General features: G+C 37.6%; 1 protein-coding gene across 2 annotated transcripts in view; it reads right to left on the bottom strand.

The window, feature by feature from the left end:
- ZNF608 (zinc finger protein 608) overlaps positions 1 to 20670 on the bottom strand; it is an 83428-nt gene that overhangs the window by 43829 nt on the left and 18929 nt on the right. For both annotated transcript variants that reach the window (XM_054287469.1, XM_054287477.1), the window contains exon 3: positions 4036 to 4291. In XM_054287469.1, the coding sequence (XP_054143444.1) occupies positions 4036 to 4291 (256 nt within the window). The remainder of the gene's footprint in view (positions 1 to 4035; positions 4292 to 20670) is intronic.

Genomic DNA, 20670 nt, shown 5'->3' with positions numbered 1-20670 from the left:
GCTGTGACAAATTTGGAATACTCTATCAATTATCCCATCAGGCTTCTGAGATCCAGCAGATTCCTGTTTCTTCTATTTGGCAATCAGTTTCAGGTCATAAAGACCAACAAGCTTACACTGATTAAAAAACACAGGCCATTTCCCCATTATTTGTTACTGTACAACAGCAGGTTGCACCTGTTCTGCACAAAGAGGAAGAATCTCGCCACACGCAGACAGCCTGTTCTGCACACAAAGGCAGCAAGGGCTGTCTCCTACGCAGTTTTCAGGAAAAAAAGACACCATCAGAACAACTGGTTCCCACCTAAAGGCAGACTCTACTACTAGATGCAGAACTAAAACCAGGACGTGACCCAGGGCAACTGCGTGTGAGAAGCCGAAAAAAAACGAGGGCTCTAAGCAATTTAGAAAGTTGGTTGGGGGTTTCCCTTTTTTCTGGGTCATTTTTATTTCCTCCAGGCAGTAAGAAGCAATTATTGCTCACTTAGAAATTGTTTTCCCAGAAGATAATCACACAATTTAGCAAGTACCTGATTCAAGATAAACTTTTTTTTCTCAGTATAGCAATAGAGACTTTTAGCAGCTGTTTCCCAGAACATCAGAATGATCAAACAAACCAAAACACACACTCCAGTTAACACTACCAAGCTGCTCTCCGTGAAGGACTTTTATTGCAGATAGCTTCTGGTGTCAAATATCCACATCAGCTGCCAGTTTCAGGTTGACTTGCCCACATAATAATTTCTCCTTCCTCTCCCACAGGATAGCCTCAGACAGTGCTCTGTTTCACAGCCTTTACCACCACTTTGGACACACTACCAAGTTATATCCAAACAAGGTTGTTATGCAGATGACAATGCCTATGGCGTACATGCTAGCAATTAAGCACTACACAGCTTAGTGGAGCAGCTGAGAAATGCCCATGTGAAAACCATGTGATAACCCAGTCATTTAAGAGTAACCACCTATGGTTTGTTACCACCCCCTGTAATTAAATATCACAGGCTTCAGATGCCAGCTGCCCTCTACACCTCTAAAGATTAAAACACGCTGGGAAAAATGGTCTGTCTAATTTATTAAATCAAGTCAACTAAATAAAGTGGTGTGGAAGTAATGAAAAGAGCTGCAACAATGCCCTTTTTGATCTTTCAGAATTTTGTCTGAAATCAAGTGTTGCTTTCTTCCCTTGCCCCCTACCCTTGAAGAGATTATCTTAAAAATATGACTCATAAGCCTGAACATTATCCTTTTTCTGACCTCAAAGAACAAATGCAACAGATTGTGACAACTTGCTCAACATACATAAAACTGGTTACTTTAGATGGCTTCATAGCAGGAATTCTCAGTATATACTTTCTCTTTTATGAAGTATGTTTTACATTTATGCTAATAATGAGTTCTGCATAAAGTATTTGATTTTATCTTTCTCCACTCAGGCTACTATTCTTGTTGTAATAACTGTGATTCACCACATCCTTTCTGTATTTGCATTCCCACAACTAGTTGCTGCAGCACACAAAGGCTGCTCAGCAGCACACTTGGTTCCTATGAGTATGCAGCCAGCCTACAAGCCTCTCCTTATCACACCAGAATTCATTTTACAGAGTGGATAAACTAGATACAAAATAATTCAAATATCTCAAAACACAAGCCAGGATTAGAAATGTTCATACCTTCCTTAGCTTGTTTAAATTGTTTTATGTTAAGAAGCTCTAAGATATTATAGACAGCCAGAGAAATGTCATTTTGCATGGGTGCTTTTATTTACTTTTGGAAAGCAGTAAAGGGAGTGAAAACTAAAGAAACAGATAAAAATCACAAAAAAAAATGTGTATGTCATCATGAATGTCCAGATGGTTTTAGCTGTGCCTAGTTACAAAGACTTTGGTTAAAGTAAGGTGGATTTACACCAGTTCAGGAAAGGCTGTGTTCTGCCCTAAAGTCAAAATCAGAACCTGAGAAAATCAGTATCTGATAATATTTTTTTTCTATTAAAGGCAAAAAGAAGACCCATCTGTATGCTGTTTCCTAGAATTTGGCAGAAATGGCCCCATGCAAGCTTTTATATAGCTGCTTTCCTGAACATGTCATAAAGCTTGAAAACACATAAATATGTACTTATGTGTGTGCTCCAAACATCAAAAACTTAATTAAAATGCAAATCATCATTATGAACTAATTTTTCTTAATACAGTGTTGGTTGTGGACTCCGGGATAAAACAGTCAAATTTGTATTATTTTCTTCAGTCAGCAGGATCTGAAACACTCAAACAGAGCATGGTACAAACAACACAATATGATATCATATCAACTCTCTTCAGTCTCTTAATCTACACTCTAGCTATATTTCTAGAGTATTTTAGAATCCCATTTTATCTATATTTGTAGTCACTCATAGTGTACACAGAGTGTTTGTAAAGCTATGAAAACAGGCATACTCATAACAGCTTCACTCAAACATACCATTACTGAATTGAGTTGTTTCAGAAAATTGTTTTAGACAAAACTAGGAAAAGGCTAAGGGAGTTCATTTCCATTAACTAACAAGAGTTTTAAAACCTCTAGAGTGCTGAGATACTGGTAAATGGAATGTCACCCTGACCAGAATGCACTTTTTTTAATACTTCATTTCTAGTGCCAAACCTTTCGCAAGGAAGGCCTCTTAAATTCAGTGGGGGTCAGAAGTTTAGTTTATTCAGCAAGAATAACACTATTAACAGCTACTGCTCTTTCATGTCAACACAGTTAACACCCACACATTCCAACTCTGGTTAATACAGGCCAGCCAAGAAAGATTGGAGTTGCTAAGGGCAGTCATCTCTGCAGGGATATTTTAAACCAGAATTTATACTGTGCTTCAAAAACAATCTAAAAGGATCAATCTACCTTATGAATCTGCTGTAGACATACACAGAGAGAAAGATGGATGGATGAAAGCATATAAAAGCAAGTAAATCTGACTCTTTCTATTGATTTTTGAGAGGACAGCGTAGAGCACTTTGGTGAGGTCTTATATATCACTGCAAAGGACGAAATGCCATTGTGCATACGGTCTGAAGCATGTCAGGATTTATCATGAAGCACTGCATCGCTGTATTCTGTCATTATATCATTTTGTAAATAATCTTGTTTTTACTGTTGAGGGAGGTAGATCACTAAAAATAAAATAATCTTCAAAAGAAAGATTTTCACACAGCTATAAATGAAAACATCTGCTATTATTATATGAAAAATAGCAGAAGTTTAGTGTACACATGCAGTATTTTTAGCAGGAGAAAGCTGGAATTTTAATAAAGAGCTTTTGAAATCCAAAATGGAAAAATCTGCATATCACAGCATAATCCTCTTCCTACTTACTTTGCTCTAAATCATAGCAAATCATAGCAAATCAATGTTTAGTGCTCCCCAAAGCTCTCCAGCACTCCTATTCGGACAAATGTCTTCAAAGGATATTAAAGAAATCAATCTGGTTTTGATAGCACTTCTTCACCACATGGAACAGTTTTCTTCAAAGCTGAAAGCTTTCCTCTTAAAGCATATTTTAGATAACCAAAAAGCAAAAAGAATCACATGAAACTGAATTTTTGCAGGGTCTCTGGGGCCTCTATTGTTATGTAATAATGGCATTTCTTATCAGCTGAAATATTCAGCTAAGTTTTCACCTAAACTATTCGTATATCCACTCCCATCACATAAACACCCCCTCATGCTGTTCATTTAAATAGGACATTTATGCTATTCTATTAGCAATTTCTTCATATGCTTTTCTTAATTTAGCAAGAGGAAACAATTCTATTATTAGCTAGGGTTACGCAGTAGGTCATTTGGAAAACACAGCTGCTTTAAATAATAAAAAGACCTGCCATTTGTTTTTAAAATGAAAGCTCACTAAGTGAACTGTAAAGCTGTGACTGCTATAGCATATAATGGTGTCCCAACAGATTAGCAAGCCTTTAGCCAGCACCCAGGCAGAGAGAGCATACACCCCCTTGCCAACACATCTCAGAGACAAACCTAATGGAAAAAACAATTTACCTTCTTCAGTTTCATGCCACACAATTCCTTCCAAGTTCACGCTGGTCCCAGGCTCACAGGGTCCAAGGCATTCGGGTTCTGTTACTACTCCAACCTCGCAAGTATTTACACCCACTGAACGTGTCCGTACCAAAAGCTGCTCGACTGGTGCTGCAATATTGGATGAAGATGGGGAAAAGTAGGAAGGCAGAATCTGAGGTGTGATACTGCTGGAAATCGGAGGTGGAGGTGCAGGCACTGTAAACAGGGGATCAACCTGAAAACAACAGACAAACTTACTATAATGGTGCTGTGAGAGTTAAAAAAATAAAAATAAAATAATATGAAATAAAATACATTTTTAAAAAAAAAAAAAAGTAATAGGAAGTTCAGTTTGCCAAGATTGCATTTCTTTATGTAGGGATTTGGTGTATCACAGGTAATTTCAGTCTTATGAGCTCAAATTTTTTGGCATTAGCCCAAATGAATGACACACATGAAAAATTAAGTACAAAAATATCTATTATACATGCTAAACAAGGCAACTTGCTAAGTTTCTACTAGACTATTCCCTGTCACCATAGACTATTAGTATGAAATAATAATAAATTTTTAAAACAAGGATTAAGTTTACTTTTTTCTTGGCACTAACAGAGATTGATTTCTGGATGGAAATTAATTTTGTGAACCGGGAACTTCATTTTCTATTTACAGAAAAAAAATTATAAAGACAGGTACAAAGACATAAATGCTATTCTTTCATGTATATCATAGATACATTAGTAGTTGGAACAATTCTAATATCCATATGGCAGCAAATACAATCTCTTATCATCTGATCATTTAAAACACATTGGGATGACCCACCTAGTACATTACAGATAACATTTAGATCTTTCTACTTGGAATAACAGAGAGGACTTTTAAAGAGTAATTTCTCAGGGTTTCCAAAATGCATATTTAGAAGAATGCATCTTGCCAGACAATCAGTCGGAACACAAGACAATTCACAGAGAGAATATCAACATATGAACTGACGAAGTGATCTCTCCTGTTCAACTTCCAATGTACTCAGGAGCAGATTCTCTGTATTTGGGCTTTCAATATTTCACTGTGGCTCTAAGGTCCCTTGTCCCATAAAAAACAGCTAGATGAGGATATGAGAGTGCCCAGTCAACTAGCTAAACCCCCAGAAGTCACATTCATTTGGCCCATTGGATCACAGATATCATGCAAAGAAATCACTCTTCAACCTAATGATTTTTTAAAAATAGCTGCTTTTTAGCTGCATTGAAATAGAGGATCAAATGTCTTCCATGACCATGCTGTTTTTAATTTTGGACCTCATAAGAAGACTCAACAGAGAAGACACAATGACTCACTGTACATCATCCAGGTTTTGCTCAAATGTATAATAACACACAGCAAAGTTAATTTTCCTGCTTGTAAAGCAAAACAGGGATACAAATAAAAGGACAGACTAAAAGGTATTACACATGTATCACAAATCAGCCCACTTCATCAGATGGACACTTTTTGTAATGAAAACATAAAATGACAAATTAGGGAGAACTTTTTAAAAATTGTAACAATTGTTATCATTGGCCTTTGTAACAATTCTGGGGTTTTTAGCATTACATAGAAGCAAACTAAGCACCAAGGCTTTGATTCATGTGTGCAAATCTTATGCGTGCTAAATAATTCTCAGTAACTTTGGGAAAAATATTTTGCATGATCTTTGTATGACCAGCCTAGACTCTGATCTCAACTACATTAGAACTAAGCAGGAGAGGGGAAGGACCTATAACCACAGTCTTCTCCAAAGTATTCCTCCTTAGAGGGGATTCTTTTTATTGAGAATGAAACTTTCAGGTTAGAGGGAAGTGAAAAAACAAACAAATAAACCAAATAAACCAAACAAAACCCAGAACAAATGGACAAAACAACAAAAAACCAAACAAATTTTAAAACCACAAACAAACAAACAACCACAAAACCCTACAACACCAAAACCAAAACAAAACATAAATACTGAAAGCATCCCTAAGGAGTAAAAAGTTACTAATACCATCAAAATTCTACTGGTTAAAGCAGAAGTCCTGTGACATAGAACAATGCAAGACTCAAGCAATGATGTCTTTGTTCATCTCTTTATGCCAAGAGAGTTGCAGAGTTAAAGCACAGGCAGAAAGCTTTGCAGAGCAGACTTGAATGCACACAGGAAAGTCAAATATCAACTGACCCCCAGCAGCAGCTGTTACTTGCAGTATCTAATAGCACACATCACACAAAACCACAGCTGTGGCTGCTGTGCGTGGGCAGACACTGATCCTGTGCTCTGCAGCCCCTGCTGCCTGATGCCAAGTGGAGGCACACGTTTGGATGGCACGGAGCCCTGCTCTCTGGCACTGGCCGTGTACTGGGGCTCTGTCACTGGAACCGGGTCAGGGCGTACCCCCACATCATTTAGGAGTTCTTAACATACCTTACCTCAAACCTGAAGAGAACCGGGCTCAGTAGCTGGCAGGTAAATGGAGCCTAGCACTTAGGAAAAGCTAAACCACATCCCATTTTAAACCCAAAAAATGCTGATGAATAGCCTGTTTGATAGTTTACATGGTGTTCTGTAAAGCTGCGCAAAACCTCCTACTACACGTGGAACATAATTCTTCCATAACATAGACTTATCACAAAACCAGAGGAAGAAAATTCCTAAGTGTTTTCTGTGGTCATACTAAACTAGCCAATGTTTTAAATGAATGTAGGCTAAATTGAAAGATGCGTTTTCCATTTTTGACTATTATAAACAGTGAGGGGGAGCTAATGAAAGCATGGATCTGACAGTGTATCCTATTAAGTTCTTTGTTACAAATATTTGTGCTCAGTTCTGGTTTATTTAGACCTGCTACTAAATGTTCATGTTTTCCACTGGAAACATTCACTCAGGACAAGGCCAAATAGGGGCGTCTGCACTAAATGGGACTGCTTCTGTGTGAATTAAAACACTAAACCTTTGGCTGAGAAATAAGTGGACACTTACTGTCACTGAGATACAGGTTCATTGCACAAGTATGCCCCTAGCCACAAGAAAAAAACCAATAAGCTTAAACATTGCTCCAGATTTCCATGTTTTAAAATTAACCCATCTTGCTTGATAATCATAACAGCACTGCAAAGTGGTGGTTCTTAGAGATCATTGTGGTGACACAATTGTTTTCATGAATTCTCCAAAGGGCACTGATGTAAGCTATTAGAGGCAAAGAGAGGCAGGAAGGCCGCCATCTCCAGTGGAAAAAAAGGCACATAAGATTAACATCTGGTGGTGGCAGTCTGTCAAACTGAGGAAAGTTAATGTCAAGAACAGATGCTCTGCAGTTTCTCACTGTTATTTTTTCGTTATTATTCCCAGGTGTTGGCGCATACTGAGCAGCAGCCTTGCTGTTTATCACACAAGAGATTCCAATATGAGATTGAAAATCTGAATCTGAAGAAGGCTATTTACATAGATGCTCTCTTTAGACACACAATCAAAGGAGTACAAAAAGATAAAAAAATTCAAGCAATATTTTCTTCACCTAATTCCAAGAGCTTTTGAGAGCTGATTGGTGACAAAGGCTACAAAGCTGCAGTGTTATTCGTGGCAGTTTTCCACTGCCAAGTGTTTGATCGTATCAGGGAGTTATGATGCTTAGTAGCAGAAAGCTCACAGAAAATGAAGGCTGCCTGCCAAGCAATGTAGTCACTGCTCCTTGGAGCAATCCTTTATCTGAATATTTACCAAAAAAAAAAAAAAAAAAAAAAAAAGGTCTGTTTTGGTGACTGCATAACATTCATCAGTAGGAGGAAGCACACATTAAAGAAAAAGGAAATAACATACCAACACAAAATAGGCAAGACTTTCTAAAAAGTAAGGTTGCCATTCAGTTACTCAGGCACTTTACATGCTGGAATCAAGTTCTGTGTATCAAAATTCACCTTCTTGATTTAATGAAGGTGTGTCTTTGAAGATATATCTCAATGATAACATAGTTTACCTATCTTAGACCAAAGTGGGTCATACACTATTGCAGTGTCATGCACCAGGTGATTTTGAAATGTACATGCCAAAAAAGCCATTAAATCCATCCACCAACACAGCCAGGAGAAAGGCAGAAGAGCAGGTTTCAGGCTAAGTACAAGCTCTTCCCAGAAAGCACCACTTTTTAAATGGTGAAGAAAAGCAAAATCTACTGTAAGCGCTCCCAGTGGGAATGTCTGCCCTAACAGAAAGAGTATGAAAGGAAGATCTGAATCCTATTATAGAATCTAACTAAAAAACCAAGTCTGGCCCTTTGCAAACCTAAATCCTCCCTCTAGAAGACAGCAACATAAAGGCAAAAAGCACTAAGAAACTTCCAGCCTTGAAAATTACACTGACAAGTTCTTTAGAGTTATGAATTAATACATCACAGAATCATTATGTCTGGAAAAGAAAACAGGAAATAAAGGAATTCAGCCTTATCTGGAAGTTTGGAATCCTACAAATTGCTTTCTTTAGATTTTAAGGTGAAAAGGAGACAAGCTTATTTATACATAAAGTATACTTGCCTCTATCTTAATTTTCTAAAGCAACATGATTCCAGAAGACCTCAGTGTAGTCTCATGCACAGCATCACAAATCAGAAGCAATTTTAATGAAATTAACCTAACTGCTTTGGAAGAGACCAAATATGGGAGATTGTGACATGAGAAAAATGTCTGTGTGCTCAGAAGCATGTCTGCACTTCCAGATAACTCTCCTCATGCTACAGACCTTGCCCCAGAGAATTTACATATTCAAAACTGAAAGCTATTCCTTCATATTCTACCATGTAACAGGAATTACCACGTGAAGAATCTCCATTTTGTCTCAAAGATCTCATTTGCATCTCAGTTCAGTATTTCTTGCCTGTAAATCACATCAGAGGCCAACTCAGAAGCATTGTGACATCATGCTTAACAGAACTGCTATTTTGTTTTCTTCAAATATTCTGCATCAAACTCTTGGGGGTAAAAAGGTCAGTCCCATAAAGGACAGCACAGGAAAAAAATAAATACTGTAAGACATGGATGTAGAAAGGAATTTCTGCCATAGGACAGACATATCTATTATGCACTTTAGGTTCAAAGCTCAGGAAGGTCAGAGGTACTAAGAAAATTACTTATTTTGGTGAACTTAGTTGAGAATCACAAGAGCTTAAATATAAAAGAATTACAAAGGTGATTCAAACTGCCTAAATTTCATCCAAATATCACACTTTGAAACCTTTGTTTGAGAATAATATTTTTCTTTAAAAATATTTGTGCTTTACAAATATTGTTCCGTGAGCAAGAAACTTGATGTGTGATTGTGTTGACCTGAGTAACACAAGTAGCATCTACTTGCAGTTTCCAAGTATTTCCCACTCTCAAAATTAACTTCTCCACTTCAATCAGCTGAGCAGTTGGAGAGGGCAAAAAGACATTAGTAGAACTGTCACTTTTTTTCCTAGTAAAGCAGCAAATCACTCACATCTGGAATGATTTCAATATTCTGAACAGTTGCTATTAAGGAAAAGAAAAAACAAACAAAAAACACAAAAAAAAAAACCAACCAAACCCCCCCCAAAAAAAACCAAAACTAAAAAGCTACTTAAAACTTATTCTGCTACCAAGCTTTCAATACAGGGAACAAGGAAGAATGGCCCCCCTTGTACCAAAGATATTCTCTGTCACTCGCATCAGCCACATTAACCAGCACTAACTCTGGAAACTCATCTTTTGACAGTTGCACGTTCTTTTTATATGGTGACCTCCAGACCTCCTCAGACTCCAGGTGACTACGTGACGTTACAGATTTGCAGCACCTCCACAGACATGATAAGGCTAGTATTTTATTTTTAGAACAGTATTAATGAAGACTATGATGAAAAGTCAAAGTTCTGAGCAGGGTGTGGTCTAATGCAGCGCAACAGTGCTGAACAACAGGCAAGGAAACTTCCTTGTCCTCTCTTGGATCCTTTCTTGGATCTCCCGTTCTAGCTCAGATGAGTGGGATTTCCCAAGCCATTCACCCATTTTACTGTGAGAGAGATTAGCATTTGACAGCTGCCAGTGATAGCCTTTTGCCAAGGCTGAGTCTGTGAAAAATTGTATGTCAACTCTAATGCTTGGCAGAGTTCTGGGAGGATGCCCAGATCACCACCTGCACATTTCTTGTAGAGACATTTCTCCTCATTCAGCCTATGTAAATCACATTCGTTGAGATAATTGTATCTAAAACACTTTACTGCATTGAATCTTGATTTCTCCTGGTCAGTCGGCACTTCCAAACTTTTCTTCAGTCAGCCACTAAGCTTTTCATACAATAAGCTTTAATACAAAAAGAACAAGTACTAAAATTCAATCAGGATATCAGTCCTGTGTAGAGAGGTACACTATTCTACAATCAAGAAAGGAATTTATTCTGAACAGTAAAGGAAGAAATTTCTCTGTATTGTCTGAGGCTAGATAGAAACTGTGTAATGATGTCCAGTATCTATCACTGTCATGCAACTGAATATGGTAAAAAAAAAGGCATGTCCACTTGATGGTGAAGGTTAGATACTGCTTAATGAAGTTATATGAGCTTTTAGAAGCTTTTCATTTTAACAATGACAATCACTTCTTTTTATTCCAAAGTTTCTGCTACACTCAAACTTTCAGGGTTCTGAGCCTGAAAATAGATAGTCTATTTGCTCAATAGGTCTCATAGCATTGTAAATAAATACTATCCTCAGTTTTCTTATGTTTATTTCTAATACATGAGAGACTTCAACCTGAGAAAGGAAGCATGGTTGCTCCATGACAAATCAAGACTACAGGAGACCAAGGATAATTTTCTCCTTCTCAATTGTATATAGAAAGATAATGTTTAACTTGATGGCATTATCATTTAACTGCTCCACTCCAAATTTTCATTCCTAACGTCCAAACAAATAATGACCTATGACTCCAAAGCAGAAGTTCTCCACTAATGGTTTCAGTTACTTGACGATGCAACCACAGTCTGGTGGAAGAGCGGCCATTTCAGCCCTTCCAGAATACAGAAGACATTTAATAAAACATTGTGAGTTTTTCCAGGACTCCAGTACAATATATAATGAAGTGGCAATAAAACTCAGAAGAGAAACAGCCTAGTTGTACTTTTTTTGACTTTCTGCATGTCAATAGCCCGCTGCTGCCTTTTACACATTTGCTGACCACTCACTTTGCCAGTGAGGAGCTGCACACATTATGACTGAGGCAGTTCCTTCCTGAATTCAATAATTTTTTGTTAAGAAAAATTGTCTAAATTTCTCTTCCAAAAGGTGATGACAGACCTTCTGTAATCCTACAAAACAGAACTGAAGTTCCTGGATGACCTATGTATACCAAAAGCTTTAATGGGCCTGCCTACATTCTTATGGATGGCATTTTAAGCATGTTCCAAAAATTGACCATTTGGCTTAATGGCCTCATATTTATTTCTATCTACAGACCTTAAAATTTTTAATTTAAAAAGCCCTTGGGCTTTTTAGACAAGACATATTCTCTGACAAATATATTCTTGTATTATTGCCTCAGAAGTCTCTCTCTTGTGCTTTTTGATATGGTGTAGGAGCCATATCAGTTAGGTTTTTTTCTGTACTAATTAGACCTTAAATATTCACAGTATGAGCTACAAACACTACCAAGTGTAGGATATTGTGTCCTAATTTTATTTAAAGAAGACAGTATTATGACTTTCAAAATTTGCTTACCTACTTGCCTCAATTCTGAGGCCATTCAGTTTGGGCAGAGAAGAGAAACCCAGATTTAGTGTTCTCTCAGTTCTTTTTCATGAGAGCATCTACACTATCAGCACCCAAGTATCTGATTAGAGGTTACCTAATAGACAGACAAATCTTGTCCTTTCAGTGACTCAGAATTCAGGTCACCTTGAGATCTCTCTTTGCATGTCCCCATCTCAACAACATTTTTACCTGTTGATTTTGCCTTAGTACCTCAAGATCCTCATTAGCTTGCTTTCTAGGAGGGCAAACACAGACAGAAGTTTGCATTTTAAGACTTTTAGTCAGGATTTTTCATTTTTGTGCTGCTGAAAAAGAAGGGAGGCATGCAAAGTACCTCATTTTATCCAGAAAATCCCAGACACCATTGTTGAATTGCCTTGTGTTTGCCTGTGTCTTTTCTTACACTCTCATAGACTATTTTTATAGGGTACCAGCATGATCAACACATACTACAAACAAAGCTCCCTTTCTGTTCAAATAGAGCAAAGGAAATTGACAGTCCAAGTATTCCGCTTTTCATGTGATATTTTCTCCAGTTATTTGCATCTTCTAGGATGATCTGCCCTAACTGTGCATATCCTTTCTATTCTACCCACTGCATAACAAAACAAAGATAAACAGAAAGAAACATTTTTTGAATACTTGGTAAAAATTCAAATATCTTGCTCATAAAAATAAACCTAATCTAAGCTGTCATGAAATCATGAAATGGCTCTGGCAGTTGTATCAAACTATATAGACATGTACAGACCTTTGAAGAAATGAAACTGCACTTTATCAAGTGTGATTTATAAGCAACACTGATTTAGCTGGGAGATAACACTGCTGTCTAATCATTAGTAGTCAGACAACAGCCATGTGAACACATCAATTATGGGCCACTGCCAAAAGCCCTTGAGATCCCAGAGATTAACAGCCAATCCTCTGTTTTACAAGCTCACATCAAAAAGAATATTAATAAGAGGAGGGGCAATGTGAAAGCTTGTCAGAGTAATTCACGCACTAAAACAAGGCATTTTTCCCTTTGCTCTGCCTTGAACTGGTCCATGAAAAAAGCTGGCATTAGCTACAAAGCATGAAGCTGCCAATTTCTCAGAAAATGTTTTTCATTAACATATGTGAAGTTGTGAAAGGCTGGAAAAGCTCTATTTGGTGGACAAAGGCGAGAAGTTCTGTGTGTTGCTTTCCTGAATGTATCAATCCTGCAACTATTATTCAGATATTTGGAAATGAATATGCGTACACAGAAGTGTTTGATGACTTTTCTCATCCTCAAAACCAGATCTATTTACTATTATATACATATAAGCCAGACTGCATTACTCTGTATTGCTAATGATTCTGAAAAACTGAAGTAGAAATACTACCAAGTAATTTTCAGGTTTATGTGTGTCTTCAAATATGTGGGGGGGGGGGGAAAAAGTCCACAATTACGCCTTTCTTATTGACTTCTGTGGAGTGTGGTTGACTAGAGATTTACTCTTCTTGCATATAAATGAATGGAAACAAGCCAAGAATGTAACTCCAAAGGGAACAGTTATTCCTCTGTACAAAAGTAAACATACCTATAAAGATGGACCTCAAACAACTTGCTGCTGACATTTTAAATATAGCACTTTTAGCTGGATGGTTTAGTCCCTTTACTGTCCTCCCTCTCTGGACTCTACTCAAGGGTCTAAATATAGAGAGGTTTCATAGCATGGCTGCAAACAACCTGAATCTGATCCACCAATATTGTGTATTTAAGGGAAGAGAGAATTTATTTGTGGGGAGCTACCTTTATAAAAGCTATCTCAGTTACTGCCAGACATTAACCTCTGAGCAAAGAGGGAGCAAGAAGCAGGAACCTTTTAGACTCTTCACTGTCCCAGAGCCAGTAGCTTTAGGCACAGCTCCAGAATATATATTCTGTTCTGACATGAACCAGTTTTAAAAGTTCCCACTTTGCTGTGGTCTTCCAGACAATCATTCCCTTCATGCTTCTTACACAGAGTACCACACATCTCATATCCTGCTTCAGGATGGCATATTTTTAAGTAAAATTGACACAGCTAAGAAGGTCTTAACTACTCGAGGAAGCACGTAAAGGCACCAAGTTTGTCAATAAACAGATTGATATTGTGGAGCTCCTCATTTGGTAAACAGCTGGACTAAGGAGGTATCAGTCCCAGACTGTTCAGGCAGCCATGGCAATACTGGCTTCCACAGTTTTACTGCCCCAGGGACACCTGTAATGACAATTTTAACTAAGGTTACAGTCTTGTATCTTGCATGATCTGACCTAAATCCCACAACTCATCTCATACTTTTGGTACAAGTTGGTATTCATCTTGACGCGTCAGTTCATTGCACAAGGTCCATGAGAAAGTGTGGCAGTGACAGCTCAGTCTGAAATCAGCTTCTGCAGACGTGGAACCACAGCTCCCATGTGAGCCTTACACCAAAGGGCACAGAACTCTCTCCCACAATCATTCTGTCAGCACATGCAGATGGCAACTGTGCTGAGGAAATGTAACATCCTAAATTCATTTGATTAAGCATAAGTGAGCTTAATCACATAGCTTAATACATTGTGTAAGAGTCCCCTGGTTCACTCATGTTTACGCTTATTTTCCCATGGCAAAAGCAATGTCTCAAAAAAAACAGGCCCTTTAAGGGCCTGATGGATCACTTGTAGCTTAATGGCTGACACAATTTTAGAGAAAATATTTTTCCTGTCCTAGATGTGTTTTTGGAACAGATTTGTTTTAAAAAATTATCTCTGAAATATATGGGAAAAAGAACACCATGCTATGAGCTTCACCCTAAAATATCTCAAGATTTTAATTTCAGTGTGTTCCCTCTTTCTGTCATTCTATGATGTGATCTTGCAATTCAATTGCTTAAAAGCTAACCTGAGAAAACACTCATCAGGCAGACCTCTTCCAAAGCAGTAACTTTGTAAGGACAGCATTAAAACAAGAAAGTGATTCAATCACTGTATAACTGCTAATTTCCAGAAAAAAGATGCGATTCAAAGAAGTTAAATTTATTAAGAGGTCATGTTTTAGTTAAGCTGGCTGACACAGTAAATTTATTTTCCAGGTATCCTCTAACATTGCCTTCAAATTTGAATAATGAACTAATACAAACCAATACCAAATGTTGAAGTTAATGCACCAAGTGACATGAGTTTAGTTTCACAGGAGTGGCCTGCCCATATCCAGCAAATTAAAAAGACAATGTTTATCTATTTTTAGACTCTTTCAAAAGGAGCCAAGACTTTCTAAATTTCCAGCTAAAATACATCATTTTCAGAAAGAAGTCCATGAGCAGTCTTTGTACAAAAATATGGGAATTTTCAGATTATATCTCTTAAATCATCACTGAAAATGTTAAGAGCATAAACAACTAACACAGCATCTGGATCAATAGGATTCTACCAGAAAAGCAGACTTTAGGGGACCACAATGACTCTTATATTGGCTCAAACTATGCTGCCTAAGTCACTACTAATAAACACAGGATAAAAGAGTAAGTGAAAAGAAACCCTTTTATAAAGTGGAGGGCAGTACTTAAATCAATTAAGTTATTTTTGTGGCAGTCCTGTACAAAGTGCTCTGCAGGTTCTACCCAGCACCGCTCTCAAGGAAGTGTCAAAACAGTATAGACAGGAGTGCTGTAAAACAGGGAATGCATTAGAATGGAATAATTGGATGACAGCCCTAATACTGAGCTCCTGATGATGCACAGCAGCACAATCTTTATTCCAAGCAACACTGGTTACTTCTCAAATTTACTATTAGAAAGGTTTTCAGCACTAACTGTGTCAAGCTCTAAACACTTATTTGCTTTAAGATAGTGTTAATGAGTTGGCTAATCACACAATTTTATAGTTCTATAATGTACTGTGCTGTAAAAATTAAATCAGTGTTTATTACACCTCTGCTGCTTTTGCTTTCCTTCTCATTGGACTGACTCTTGGATGGATTAAATGGATTAAAGCAGGAATATAAAAAGTGCGCCAGTTGACAACACTTCTTGGTATGTGTGTAAACAGTATTTTAGTTCAAAGCCTACCTGTGAACAAAGTAATTCAAATACTACTTTCAGATAGTGAAATTGAGGACGTCTATTTCTCAGTTTTGAGGGAGCTGCTAGTTTTTTATTTGCTTCTGGAATTTCCTTCCTCTTGGACATTAAAACAAACCTGCTCAGTTTTCCTTTCCCTATCTCAAATATAAAAGGCAACACATAACTGAGTTTATATTTTTGCAAAATTACACATTTTTGCGAATTCTTTGATGTCAACAGTGTTTCTGTGACAGACCTTGATGCTGAACTGTTAAAACTGCATTGAGAACAAAGCTTCCTTTATCGCTAGAGAATCAATATGACTAATGGCCAACCACAAAAGACTGGATCAAAGATACCTGAAGACGCATTGCTTGTTTGAGGAGAGAGAAAGAAGGCACACACATACAGATATTGGAAAAATCATACGCCCAAGACACAGAGGTAGAATTAGTGGATCTCTCAATACAAAGAACTTCATACACATTCTTATACTTCAACCTAACTTTTCTATAGAGGAAAAAATAGCAAAAAGAATTGGACAAACAACCTTCTCTGATTTCAATAGGCATGATATAGAAAGTTCTCCTCTCTTACACAGTAACAAAATATATATTTAAGCTACCCTAGACTGGATTAATTTGAATATTTCCTGAAGACTGACCACTTGCTTTCGGTATTGTTTATAATTAGAAGAGAATGATCATGTGTTTTATTAAAATTAGTGTCACAGCACTTGAATTCTGATAGTATTTGTTTACTGCTCCATAGAACAAACAAAGTATCTGTTGTTCTGCCCTCAAACAGCTGAAAATGATTTTGCATTCCCAAATCATGGTAAAGAGTCTGATGATAATATAAGAATAGATACAATCATGCATTGCACTATGGCATGGCATGGCTAATTTTCATGCCCATATCATGAATGGGTAATGTCAGAACTTGCTTTGTGGTCTTAAAACCTAGGAATTCTGAGATCACAGACACATTTGGTTTGGTCTGTATGTAGGCACTAAAAGCCACTTTTGAAGGAAATACTCAGTATCAAAATATATTGACCATTTTCAATAACTCTATGGTCTCACCATCTCAATTCCACTGACAATAAAATGAAGATAGCTTTTTCCCCCCCTCTTCCTTTCCTCAGTGTATTGCAAAGCTTATGGCCAGACGGTGTACTTTATTTAATTAGAACTTAAACCCCAGAAGTGATGCCAGATTTTCAAGATAGCTCACAAATCAAAAAAAAGGCGCCAGATGTTCCAAAGGACAAAGCACATTGGGTACATGAGCTTTCCCTCAGATCCTCATAATGACAAAAGGAGGTGCTAGCCTGTTCAAAAAAATCTTGCCAAAGTTGTAGGTGTTAACCACATTAAAAACCTGTCCTTCATAAATGAAGTCATAATGCTTCCAAATGCAATTTGGTCCTTGGAAGACGAGTGAAATCATCATGCATCGAAATATTTAGACCAAATTCCACTTTTCATTCCAAAAAAAAGAATATTGTGCTTAATTTTCCCTCTGTTTGAGGGCAATTTTAGGGGCAAGGAAGAGACTGTTCCTTGACTTGTTTTTTTCCTTAGTATCACACAGAAAATTTTCGTGTGTTTTTTGTTCCGCTTGGTTTTTGCACGTGTTTGTTCTAAACAAAATAAAGACAATTAAACTGGAATAGGATAGGATGCCAGAGGATAACTGATAAATTATGCTGTGTTTCCTTTTTGCCTCACACAAGCCTTCAGCTTAGTCCAATACATCACACAAGCACAAGAGAGAAGGATGTATTGGATTTTTCTGCTACAATCACATTTGCATGAAAAGGAGCAGTCAAACGAAAATTAAGCACTTAAACAGCTTAAAAAAAGCACTGGTTCAGAATACTGTACTTCAATAAAACATTCATTGTTATTCAATGCTTGGCAAATGACATTGCCATCACATACTAGTAGAAGAACCGTGAAGAATAAATGCTGTCTGAAAAAGAGGCTTGTACTTATGCAGCGCTAATGACCATCTAAAAGAGCGATTCTGCATGGTTACATCCTCTTTGAGATTCACAGCTGCAGCTTCACAAGAGCAGTCATATATCATAATCTGCAGCCATTTTAGGCTACCCCTGTGCTTTGGAGTGCAATATGGGAACTAAGGAACTGCTAATCTGTAAAGTTACAATCAAAAACAACTTTATTCAGCGGTGATGAGTGAATGTGATGACCCACCTTCCCCTTAAGGGTGGGTCATCACGCTGAGGAGGAGGTGGTATTTAAAATTTAATACTGACAACACGCTTGACTGTAGCAGCAGTGACACACAGGGAAAAGAGCTCCACATTTAGTTTCACTAGAGAGAAAACGTACTCATTATTAGATTTTGATTTCTAATTCAATATAACAGTGGCACAGAGTAGCGCACACGAGCCGTTCTTTCAAAAGGTCAGATAACTGCATTTTAAGATTATAACACTCACATTTTAATTAATGTGAAGGATTTGCTTATTGAACAACATGCTGATCCTATAAACATCATTAATTAACTGAGATGCAGTGACTTTTCAGAAAGTTAACAGCTTGGGAACAAACAGCACGTCACCGTACTTTGAAACTGATAATCAAAGGCTATATTATCATCCCCTAGATTAACCACAGATTTTGCAGGCAAACCAGAGACAGCCTCCTTTTCTCTACGCTCAAGATCCGCAGCCACACCCATCCCACGAAAATCTTTCCTGCAATTATGCACACTTCTGTAAGCTTAGTTTTATGGAAGTAACTGTGGCTCTCAGCACAATACACGGCGTACAAAACAACCCTCTGGATCTTTAATTAGGCTAGACAAAGGAGAACCGTCTGGAAGCTGCTGTCATTGCTAGGCTTGTTTGGCTCACGCGTTAAATACCTTTGTCTCTACAACTACTTCAAAGCGCATTTCTCAGATCAGGTCAATCAAGCTACCCCTCCACTGCCCTGTAAATGGCATCTGTCATCGTCCTAGTAATTCCCACATATCTCTATGTACAAATTTGGATAAGGAAGCACTGGAAGAAATGGGGCTGGTGCCAGTTTGAGTAGTTAAGAGTTCAACCAGAGGTTAACTGTAGCCAGGAAAGAAAGATAATGTTTTGATTTCAGCTCTCAGTACTTATACAGTCAATACACATCTCTTGTGTTTCTTAGGCTTCTCTTGAGTAAAGTAGCTTGAAATCCAAGTAATTACACCCATAAGCGTCTATATGCTGGCATACTAAGGAAAAACTAACTCTTCAGAAATTAGTGCCATAGCTTTTTCTGCACTATGAAAACACATTTAACAGGAAGGAACTTACAAATGTTTGTTAATTTATAATCATTGCTGAGAAGCTACGTTTCAGCATTTAACACAGCACCATCAATAGTATCTGGCCTAGGCCACAGAGAGAAATAAGGCAAGAGTCATTTTTGTGGTCTTGCACAAGATGGGCAACACAGTCAGTGGAGAGACCATCTTTCCCTTGCCAAAGGCTTACACTCACTTGCATCCTATTCCTTTACAAAGAGGTGATTTTTAATTTCCTCATCACTGAATACCTTATGGAAAGCTACCCAACATGTATTAAATGCAGAGGAAAAGAATGTCACACCTGGAGCCTGCAGTTCCTTGTGCTAGTAACTGTATGCTTACCTATTTCCCTAAGTTAATCATAAATTAATTCATTGGCTACAGAAGACAGTCAACAGACCAATGAAGGAGCAACAGACTGTTAAACATAAAGAGGCTGTTCCTATCTCGAGCCAGCTACAGCAAATGTTTTCCAGAGTCTGGTGGTATGAAAACAGTGGCCAGAAAACAAAAACAGAACAAAACCACAGCAACAAAAACCCAAACAACAACAACAAAACAAACAACAACCAAACAACAACAACAACAACAAATCCCAAACTCCACATGACCGGATGCTCAATCTCCGCCTCTGTCAAAAAAAAAATAATAAAGGTTCCCCTGAAGAACTTAGTGTGAATTTTCATCTAAGTGAGCTTCATTTATATCAAGTGACTCAAGTGACTCAGTTACAGCTCCAACAATTATGCCCAAAAAATCTGTCCTTCTTGCCAACTGTGACACTCTTCCTGGTTACATCCAGAGCACCTAGCCATCAGACTGCCAGATAAGAATTTCAAATGTTGCTAAAGAGATGATGCTAAAGAAATGGAGAGTTCCAAAGCAGGACAGCAAACAGAGACAGGGATTTCAGCAATTAGGTTTCTACAAGTACCGTCCCTGCAGATTAATGAAAGCTTTTAAAAAAGGAAAGCCCTGACAAAGTGTTCCAGATACACAGCTTACCTTCGAGACTTCGGCACATTTTTGTGGTTTCACAACACATTTCCTAATACTTCCTATTAATATGGAAATACTTTTCTCAGTAACCAACTGATAAGTTCACAGAAACAACAGGGGAGACAGACAGAGTGCAACATGGAACCAGAGACTTTACTCCATATACAACCTGTCAAATGAAGAGGGGAGTCTTGAGGAAACTTTTCACCTTACATTCCACCCCTTCTACTAACACTGAATGTAGAATAAGATAGGACAAATATTAAAAGGTACTACAATGTGCAAGGAATAAAAGTATCTCACAAATTCAAGAAAAAGTCCAAATAATCATTCATCTTGTGGGAAAGAGGAGAAAGAATTGTACATAAAGTAGTGATGCATTTCATGAAGAAAGCATGCAATGTAATGCTTACTTTTTTAGTAAATTTCTGTTTATCTAGGAGATCCCAAACCTCAGTCTAAATGCCCAAATAAA

The sequence above is a fragment of the Melozone crissalis genome, unplaced genomic scaffold (genome assembly GCF_028551555.1).
Source record: "Melozone crissalis strain CALT ecotype California unplaced genomic scaffold, PUWL_Pcris_2 ptg000005l_1, whole genome shotgun sequence".
NCBI classification, from domain to species: domain Eukaryota; kingdom Metazoa; phylum Chordata; class Aves; order Passeriformes; family Passerellidae; genus Melozone; species Melozone crissalis.
Note: the sequence above shows the minus strand (reverse complement) of the source record. Positions and strands in the feature narration are given on the sequence as shown.